This window comes from Styela clava, chromosome 1 (assembly GCF_964204865.1).
Source record: "Styela clava chromosome 1, kaStyClav1.hap1.2, whole genome shotgun sequence".
NCBI classification, from domain to species: Eukaryota; Metazoa; Chordata; class Ascidiacea; order Stolidobranchia; family Styelidae; genus Styela; species Styela clava.
The window spans coordinates 12,342,740-12,353,990 of NC_135250.1; the positions used below are offsets into that span (position 1 = coordinate 12,342,740).

An 11,251-nucleotide genomic window follows, 5' to 3' on the forward strand; every position below is an offset into this window, starting at 1 on the left:
ACTCTGGCATTGGCAAAAACCACACCAACTTAAACTATATAAAAATTAAATGTAGAAAAGTTTTACTGCAGTTATAGCTGCTGCAAAATGGTCATGACTGTACTTGCCATGTTCAATTCAACTTTGTCGGATGGAAAAATCAAAATATGTTCCTGCTTTCCTGTGTAAAAACAAAAGGAGAGTCTTTATCAGAATGGTCATATTATTCATTCTCTGCTGCCTTCACATCTGCCTATTTGTGCTCTTTGACCCCCAACTGTATACTAAATTGTTATGTTACTTTAGATTGAATAGTATTAAGTGAATATTAATCTCCTCAAAATCCAATGTGATAAGCAGGGTGTTGGGGAATTCAGGAATCAGTCAATACCAATGGCAAGTGCGGGACATGGAAGTGGAGATCCTGGAAGAATGCCCTCATATACTCCATCATCTTCAAAACCAGGTTAGACATTCAATATATTATGTATTAATTAATATTATATATATACCTGTACACTAACCCAGGGGTGCAGCCAGGCTGTCCAAAAAAAGGGGATTCAGAACTTTCATACTGCAGCGCATAGTTGTGTTCAAATATAGAACCGAATTGTTATAGCGTGTTTTATATCATGTACTCATGCTTAAAAGTATAATGAAATGATTTATTCGATAGAGCCTGACAAGGCAAACTTTGTATGTAATGCATCTTCATACATGCAACTTGGTAATAAAGCGCAATAGAAGAAGTTGTACCTTGTGAACTTATTATGACTTATATTTGCTATGTGAACAGGACCCGTTAATCAATAAAGAAAGTAATATGTTGAACAAAGCATACATTTTATATGTATATATTTACAGAGCAACCCCAAAAAATATAATTAATTTGTGCAAAACATCTAAGATTACTGATATTTTCGTTCAATCATACACAAACTGAATTATAAGTATTTAGTAATTTTATTCCATTTCGTAGTAGTACAATAATTAGGAAATATAGTAGGGATTGCTCGTTGTGCTGCAGGCATAGATTTATCCAAATCTTTATTCTCAATTATCATTCGATCATCCATTTTCAAACATTTCAATTTTAATACTAATACAAAATAATAATTTATATCAAGCCATATTTAATTTTGCAGGCAGCGGCCAGAAAAAGAAACGACACAAACCCAAACTGACTCCTTTCGTTATAAGCAATACTGTAAGTTTTTTTTATTGATTGAAAATATGATATTATTGAGAATCATAATAGGGCAAAAATGTTTTATAATTATTTATCATTGTTTATTAACAAATAGCATTTAATCTCAGAATGCTTGAAAACCAAATTAAAAAAAATGTATTTGATATGGTTATAAGCGGCAAATTCAGTACCGTATGCAAGGTTTTAGTTGTAATGTATTGGTTGTGAAGTTTGAGGGGGTTGAGCAAGCCAAAAGTTGTGTATTTTTAACACACAGTAAATGGAATTTTGCATAGCTCAATTATAGTGATGAAGTAAACAATTAATTGAGATTTTGTGTGTGTCATGTAAACATTTAAATAGAAAATACATTAAAGCGCAAAAAAAACATGTGTTATTGCGTTTAGTTTTAAGTAAAATTCAGTTTGTATTTACCAAGTATCGCAAAATGACTGGAAAAAGAAGAATATATGATGTATAATCTTGATGATTATTATGTATGATGATTATCTTAAGTATGACTTTATACTTACGACAGTGAATGGCATAGTTGTACTCCAATCCGCTTTATGACTATAAAAATTTGAGCAATCACGCTATGAGACCAACTCTCTTACAGCGCCATCTATAAACAAAGTAACCTGCCCATTACAAAAGCATTTGACTTTTTTCTAAGCAAAAGGGGAGGAGGGGGGCGCGGTTTTTCAAATGGGGCGCGGTTCAAAAAGTTCAAGAACCACTGGTCTAACCATTTCATGCATGTTTCATGATAAGAAAAGGTTGTAGTCTACTTCTTTTAATAACTTTCACATTATGGTTTGTTTCACATTATGGTTTGTAAAGTATAAATGTAATATCTTTTGTTGCGTATCCTACTGCCTTCATTCATTAAATAATAATTAATTCCCAAAATTGGGAAGCAGGGTTAGCCAGATACGTAGTGTAGCATCCATATATATTTTACTTTGATCTGTATCTCAATACTTTTTTATTCTTTGTATCTACTAGTATATTTACTTAATAATAAATGATTTAGCCACAACAACCTCCACCTACTGCCCAAGCAATAAATAAACTTGATGCTCAAAGTGTAATGAAGATAGAGGGACAAGAAATTAAAATCCGAGCAGACGATCTTATTACCATTGAGGAACTGGGAAGAGGTGCTTATGGAGTTGTGGAGAAGGTATTGTGTGTTTATAATTAAATCTTATTTCATTTCATAAAGAAATATCTACATGCCTATGTCATATTTAATAACTCTATTTGAAAACCTTAAATTTACAGCAAATTTCAACCTTTTTATAATTTTTGTTCATATTTTTGCATAATTTGGAGATTTTTTTTGCATTGAATATAAAATTTCATAACATGATAGTTTCGAATTGGATTCTGCTTATGACTTGTTTTGGTGAGCCATGTTTGGTTTGCTATTTATCTCAAAATGTTGTATAACGTGAGTATGCTTATAATGAAATTGGGAGTTTTTTCACTGATAACCATGCTACACTGATTCCATATAATTTAATGAATTACCCTGATTGACTGCAATTTGGACCATACTTGAATGGAAAAGTTATTTTGTTCATCTTTCATTTATTTATTAATAAAAATGGATTTGGTGTGTCAAGATTTAACATCTGTTTATTGGGCTAATTTTTAAAATGCTGCCCCATCAGCATGCAAATTAATATTAAGAAATGGCATATCGTAGAGTGAGGTATCCCTTTAATAAGCTACGAGTTTTTGGCTTTGCATTTATTCAAAAATATCACTGTTTGATCATGATTGTTCGAAAGACAGTGTCGGAGAATATAATGTAAAAAATCCCTGCAATTTCACACTATACAGAATTTTTTCATAACTGACAACGGTTAGATGCTTTATGCTGAATTTCTAGACCAAATGAATGGACATCGGACAACTAGGTTTTGATAATAAAATGGCTAATATATAAAATAAAATAAACGGGAAGATTTTATTTATAGCCACTATATTCAAACAAATTGCTGTGTTGCTAACACAAGACAGATCATGTATGTTTGCCCTTATTCAAGCTGTTATTATATTTTGTTTCAATTAATAATTTTTCTGTGCTACACACAACAGTGTATTGGCCTCTATTGGCCTGTATTTGATTACTGCTTCGGCCATTTATTTTGCCCATCTTTAGTGTTCAGGTATTTATACATTGCTTAGAGATGCATTGGTAGATGAGTGCGCTTCAGTTCTATTCAATTTACATCAATTAATTTAGTTTGTGTACTTTTTTATTTCTTAACTGGTCCATTTCAAACGAAATCTTTTTAAAACCTGTAGGTTAATTAATGCATTGTTCACTACTTTCATTCCAGATGCAACATAGACACACAGGTGTAATAATGGCAGTCAAAAGGATACGAGCTACAGTGAATAATAAAGAACAAGAACGATTACTCATGGACTTGGAAGTAGCTATGAGATCAGTGGACTGTCCATACACTGTTAGTATTAGTTATTTTAATATCGCGGCCTAGACCTAGACAACATACTAGTTCAAGACATTACATTAACCAAGACGTTTTTATTAGAAATATTATTAGGTATGATTTTTGTGAGATGTAAAAATGAAACGTTAGTTAAATACTTCTTCTTCTTTTCATCCTTCTGTTGTGGGCAACAGTCTCTGCTTTCATTGTAAAGATTATTTTCGGACAATTGACCAATCCACAAACTATAGACTAATATCTAATATTAGCACACAACAGGATATATGGCTTTGTATTTACTTCTGGTAAACTAAATGCTATCAAAGCAGTAACTGACAAAGATGTAAGCTGACAGGAAATATTCATTCTGATGATTGTGAGATTTTGTGGGCGTGAAATTGACATGACTTGTTGTTTGAATGTTTGGAAGTCGAAAATTTAATATTGCGGTTCGAAACCACCTACCGTGTCTTACATTGTTAGTGGTATTTAATGAAATTAGGGAACATACCTCATTCAGGTATTATATAAGCAAGCATATAGAAGATCATAAATAAATTAATATTTTGAGTGGTCTTTTGGTCTTGATTTTGTATAATTTAAATTCAAGCTGAGGATTCACTATCTAATTACCGGTAAACAGAACAGAAACTACTGGAAACCTTAGATATAGAAAATATATGTTAATAATTACATGCAGGATTATGTTAATAGCAATACTGTATTTAAATCCAAACCATTGTTTGTGGCAAAAAGAGTAGTCCACAATAAAATAAATGCATGCAAAAGTATAGCAATAATTTCTAATGTCATATTAAATAATTGGCGTGGGACCATGAATAATTACTGTCCCAATTTGCTTTAAAATAGTCATCTTGAATTATATAAATGTTTAAATATTATTGGATTGTTATTCATAAAGACTTAACTTGTGGTACCACCGATTTAAAAACAAATTCTATCATTAACATTTATCATTTGTATTTTCAGATTACATTTTTTGGTGCTTTGTTTCGTGAAGGAGATGTCTGGATATGCATGGAAGTTATGGACACATCATTAGATAAGTTTTATAAAAAGGTAGGATGTGGGAAATCTTTATATATATATTTTCAATATGTAGGAAATCTCAAACTAGTCTGTCTGATATATTCATGCGAAATCATAATAATGCTTTATGTAATAATGCTGTGTATAATCTCATATATAAGCTGCCTAAACTAAAAAAAAAATTTGCCAGACTGGCTTATTTGCGCATAACTCTGGTTGTACTGAAAATTCGTCTTATATGTGCATAACTCTGATCGATCTAACGGGTAGGCTTATACGTGCATAACTTTGATCGCACTCAAACGGAATGACATTATGTTAACTTAATTCCAACAGCTACAACTCGAACCATGCTCTCACGATAAAAGCCAAATTAAAGCGTTGACTCACTGAATCAACATCGGGTTTAATTATCAATGTAAATTATATTTCTCCTAAAGAAACGTATTGGCATAATCTAAGAGTGTGTGTTTCAGGTGAAAGACAGGGGACTCTCTATCAATGAAAATGCACTGGGAATCATAGCTGTATCCATCGTCAAGGCTCTCAGGTATCTTCAAGAAACATTGAGAGTTATTCATCGAGATGTTAAACCATCTAATGTTCTTTTAAATAAAAGTGGTGAGTATGACTTAATTTATTACTAGAAATGTATGTTGTAAAATTGGAAATAGCCCTAGATTTTAAGGGATTTAACTACTAAGTATCTTCATTTAGCAAAGGGGTGATGGACATGCTGCCCCCCCTTGAGTTTTTGCGTTAACCGTCACATAATTCAAGTACATTGAGATTGAATGCTAATATTGTAGTTTTATTCAATCAGAGGGTATGGAATACTACGGTATCCCTCATACTCACTAACAACTGTGTATGCAATTGGGTGTTGCCATATCTCCAGTTCACACTGATAGTAAGCACTCTGTAGAGAAAACAGTTTAAAAAAATCTTAGTAACAAACTGCGATACATTCAATAACATATATATGGATAACATTGTTGACAACATCACTACTTCATCTTTTAGTAAATCTTATACCGTGTGTCACAAATCCTTTGTTGACTTGGGACTTTAGTTTTTAGCTTGCTTCAAATTTTAACAAATTAGTCTGCAAAATTTTTCCTGATGATTATTTTTTTATCTCGTTGTTACCTACTTTTAACTAATAAGGATATTTTTCAAATTATTGTAAAAAAGGTTTGTAGTGTGAATAAGAATTTGTTATGGCCACTTATGGCAGTAACTCTCAAAGCGGTCCGGCAAATAGGTTCACCACCCATTATTTGGAATCGTACTTCAAGACAATTAAATCTTTCTCACATTCATGTAGGGATTAAATCTTCAATCATATTGTTCCTCAAATTTGTTGGTTGATTGCTATATGATGACAGTTTATAATAAATTCCGCATATTTAATCTAAATCTTGCTGTCGACTTGAGAATGTTTATCAAGTCTAAATATTATTAATTCAATTCATTTTCTTTTTTGGCAATAGGAGAAGTAAAGTTATGTGACTTTGGAATCAGTGGCCAACTAGTTGACTCTCTTGCCAAAACAATGGACGCCGGATGCAAACCATACATGGGGCCAGAACGCATTAAACCAGACGATAACAAAAAAGGTTAACTGCGTTTAGTTTATCCATTTTTAAACTTTTTGCCTAATTTCCATTGAATAGTACTAATATATTTCACCAAAGCTCATTTAACTTAAGCACTTAACTTAAGGTGATGATTCGTTATATTATTTCTTTGAAGTATTTTTTCTTTTTGCTCAGTTATGTTATATGAAGCTATTATTTCTAGGTTACGATGTGAAGTCTGATGTCTGGAGTCTCGGCATCACTATGATTGAAGTTGCGACAGGTGACTTTCCATATGATACTTGGAGGACTCCATTTCAACAACTCAAACAGGTAAAATCAAGATAATTCTGTGTTTTCGTTGGCCGACCAAATTCATATTTGGTAATTCATTCTATGCTGAATATCCTTTGAAATTGGATATTGAATCAGGTTAGCGGGTTGACTTGATATTTCCCTATAAATGATCAATTTTAAAACAAAGTAAAAAATGTTCAGTGTGAAACTATAAATACCTCATTTTTATCACCATTACTTAAAACGCACATTCTGATATACAAAGCTATGAATATGGATAGGCAATCAAGTTGAAGTAGCGAAGATTCTTGAATTTATCGATTACTGTTTTTGCTGAACCTCGCATCCGCAACCTTTAGCATTAGAAGAGCCATTTGGCTTCCTTTGTGTCAAACTCAAATCTACTCGAAGCCGCGACATTCACTCTAATGTCAGAGGCTATTAAAACTCTTGTAACACCACTTATGACGCAAAAAGCCAAATAAATTACGTATGATGCAGTAATTCAGTTTACGACAAAATATAAACGACTTGGAAAATGTTTTGACGGATTTGAATCGCCTCAATGCGACCTATTTTAGCGCTCACAACTTATACCTTCTGTGATGTGTGATTATTGAGTAATAATTGACTTTATGCCCTCGATTTTCATTGAAGTCCCACTGCCTCTAACAAAAACTGCTGTACCCACTTTGATTCACGAGAGCCAGAGCTTTGAGAACAAATAGCCGCATGTGGCTCCGGAGCCGCAGGTTGCCAATCACTTAACTATACGAAATAAACTTATACTTCAAATTGTTTCCTTGAGTCATCATAATTTTTTTGTTATAACAGGTTGTTGATGATCCATCACCTTCTCTCCCAGCAAACGGTTTTTCAGATGAACTGTGCGATTTCTGTCGATGTTGTCTGCACAAAAACCCCAATGATCGTCATGGTTATCCTGAACTGGAGTGCCATCCTTTCATTGTTCAATATAGTCATGAATCGAAAACAAACATATCGTCTTTTATCAAACTAATTCTCGACTGACTTAGTCTGATGGCTAGGATTTGATTTTTATGAACGAGCCATACTCTTTAATGCTTGGCATTGCCAGATCAATTTACAGAATTTATCACTCGTTCGATTGTCATCAAGAGAATTATATGCTCTGCATTAGCTATCTATTAGTTGGTCACATTGCCCAGCATATAAACATTGGGCAAAAAAAAATTGTCCGCTGTTTTATGTAACATGAATCTGTATTCCATAGATGTAAACGACACGAAAAATTTATTGGATGACGTTTAAAATATTTTCTCAACTGCCAAGCCCAGTGGTTCCCAAAGTGGGGGCCGTGGACCTTTTGGGGTCCGTGAAGCACTTTCGGAAGGTCCGCGGAAGAAATCTGTTATATGGCTCATAGCTCAATAATACAAAAATTAAGTGCTCAAATTTGCAAATACACATTTGTCGCTTTTTGCTGATTCGCAATCGCTGCTAGAAACACTGATTATCCACTTTCTGTTTCGATCATGCGGCCCCATTGTGATTTCACAGAGCAGTGAGCCTGTGATACCACAAAAAGAGTTCAATTGCTGCCTGCTGCCATTACAACTAACTGCAGAGGTATAGCTGACGCTGCTAGGAGGGAGTTACAGTAGGCAGTTTATGAAGTTATGCCATTTCGCTTCTAAATTTCGTTTTACAATGAAACAAGTGCACCCATTTCATTAAACTTCGTCATATACTTTTGTTCGTTTTAATGTTTTTCACTATACGGCGCATTGACTTTTTGTCATGATCTTTTTATGTCTGGTGCACAAAGTCGCAAATCCTTGTAAAAATTGCAAGGATTTCGTCATGGAATTTTTTTTCAAAAAGTTTGGGAACCACTGGCCTAGCCTTAGAAGCTCTACCGAAAAGCTCAATAAATTTGTACCTAGTCTGTATATGAATTGTTCATACATTCGTTCAGTAGTGTTGTGTCTGTAGCATGTTATTCTGGACAGTTTGAATAATCAGCAAATAAGTCTGTGCCTTGATAAGCTGAGCCAAAGCTCAATTACTTAATTTTGCAATTAGAATAATTTGCGAATTTTTTTTTTAATATTGATATATCTTGTTGAAGATTGGTGGCTTGTATAATCCCAGTAGTGCAAATATGGAACGCCCATAATCAAAATATAATATATGGTTTTAGTGGTGCTTGGAGTCTTAAATCCACTGAAATTTTTTTTCAACTTATTGAGATCATAATATACTAACGTTCAACAAATCCAACCTAGGCATGTGATATGCCAGAATAACCATCTCACCATGGTGTGCCTTATAAAATATTGTATGCTGTACAAACAGGTTTTCATATTGTTATTTCAATTTTAGATTATGCTTTTTAAGATTATTCTTGCAATTACACAGTATTGGCCCAACATGTTCCTATTCATGAGATGACGGTCTCAACATTTCATTGTTTTCTATTGCCTTGACATTAATTCAAATCAAACTAGCATTATAGATGATGGTCAGATAAGTGTCCGATGTGGTGTAGCTATATAGGAGAACTTCGATTGTATAAGTTTTTTTTTCGACTCCATAAAATGATTGATAAAATCTGATTATGAAATCAGGAAAGCAAATTGCTTCAAAAAGGTTGGGATGCAATCGAATCTTACAGAGTTTTGTTAAAACGGTGTGTGTTTTATTTGAATATAACATTTAATTATTCGTTGCACCGCTTCGCTACAAAATTATTTTTATGAACATTCACAACTGGTCAGATTGTTCGTGTCACTATTTAGGGTTCAAATATTTAACATTGGCACGGTACATTCTTAGTTTAAATTTCATTTTTGTGCTAACAATCATGGTGAAATATATTTTGTTTGGTTGTCACCCAGCGTCAAGAGAAATGCACTTCATTATACCAGCATTGTTTTTATTATTATTAAAAAAGGACATTTCGTAATAAGGAATATTTTTAATGGAGTCAGTATAATGTGCAGCATTTTAGTTAATTGTTTAAAAAAACTGTCATGGCATAAATCAGTTTTTATCTTGTTCTAAGCAAATTTTCTTTTTCTGCAATTATTAGTCCAATGTTAAAAATGATGCTTCGTACAACCCAAAAAGTCATGTATTTATGAATTAAATTTTGTCTGCTGTGTTTTTGGAGTTCTGAAGATGATATGTACTTTGAATCTTCATTCAATATAAATTGAAAAATTTGATTTCTGAATGGACTATTATGATTTTGTACACTTATTTTTAATTGGACTATTTACTGTGTATTTCTGATCATATATTCCTCATGTTTGATTGGGCGAAAATAATTGGCTATATCCATACGGTATATCTGAGCAGCTGTTTGGTAGTAAATATATATGCGGGTGAAATAATAAATTAAGATTTGCTATTATAATACAAGTTTGTATTATACCAAGAAGTATATGAGTTTGATGAATTATGAAATGGAGGTTTAATCATTAAGCCGCAAATAATCCTAAATTGTGCTCTGTATAATATATGCTTTTAAAGAAAATTGTCTCATCAAACTGCTATGATTTTTTGTTTTGCTTTTTGTGATGAACCAATTAGAAAATTGTACTTTGTTTTTCATTTATCTATGTTTTTATCAGATTAGATTATGTCTGAAATCTGTCAGCCATTATTGTTTTTTTTAAATTTTGATGTTATTTTTTGTCGCACTGATTTTTCCAGTTCTGTCAACTATTCCGTACTTATATTGATGAATCATTTTTTCATTACCACTCATTATGGTTATGTTTACGATGTTTACGATGAGTGGAATTTTTGAGATTTGAACTGACTGAAACTTTGAGAATGTTATAACATATAATTTGGGTGGCAAACATCCCAAATTTATTGCTATATGTTGATGATACTTTAACAATGTGCTTTTTATGCTCTGATGAATATTCTTATTTTCAAATCTATATTGGTGTTTGGCACTGCTTTGCCGCCGTGAAATGGTTCATGAAATTTCAATTTGCTACTCCATACATGTTTATCCTCATGTGCACCTTACGCTGTACTTCAGTGTTTCCACGAACTGATGAGGCACTTGTGTCTTTCCTCCCTTAAGGGTGAATATGAATTATCATTATATGTATCCTATTATTTCAGTATATGGGATAAAAATTGGAGGTCGAAGGACCACACCTATCTAAGGTCAATATAGCTGTCACAGTAAGATGTTAAGTTTAACAAATTTTTGGGCAGATACATATTGAAATATGTAACAATTGAGTGTAATCAATATCACCTGCTATCAATTTATTCTGTTTGAGTTAAATATTTACTGGAGCAGCTACCGGTTCTCAGCAAAGAAAGAATTTATAAAGCGGGTTGCTTCTTTTTTCATACAAATGCGGTTAGTTAGTGGGGAAATCGCTCACACTTTTGCAAGATTGCGAAGTATGTGTTCGCCAATAATTTTGTTGTATCTCCGTGCAGTAGGTGAACGAAATTCCCTTTCCCATTCCAATAGCTTTAGTTTGTCATTGCAAAATTGGGTAAATTGAGCTTGGAACCAATAAATAAAATGTAAAATATGGTTCAAATGCTCAAAAAGATGTTTCTAAATCAGAAAGATTTTACAGTCATTTAGTTTTAGTTACATATTTATAAATGCACTTTCTGGATAATAAAGATAACGATTGGAACGTATCGCGATTTTCAACTTA

General features: G+C 32.7%; 1 protein-coding gene across 1 annotated transcript; it reads left to right on the top strand.

Annotated features, from left to right (window-relative positions):
• The first annotated feature begins 269 nt into the window (after nucleotides 1-269).
• LOC120339659 (dual specificity mitogen-activated protein kinase kinase 6-like) lies at nucleotides 270-10,912 on the top strand. Its single transcript, XM_078109941.1, has 9 exons — nucleotides 270-445; nucleotides 1,125-1,186; nucleotides 2,205-2,354; nucleotides 3,523-3,651; nucleotides 4,627-4,716; nucleotides 5,163-5,307; nucleotides 6,180-6,305; nucleotides 6,490-6,599; nucleotides 7,398-10,912. The coding sequence occupies exons 1-9, from the start codon at nucleotides 373-375 to the stop codon at nucleotides 7,593-7,595; spliced, it is 1,083 nt and encodes a 360-aa protein (XP_077966067.1). The 5' UTR covers nucleotides 270-372; the 3' UTR covers nucleotides 7,596-10,912.
• Nucleotides 10,913-11,251: the final 339 nt, after the last annotated feature.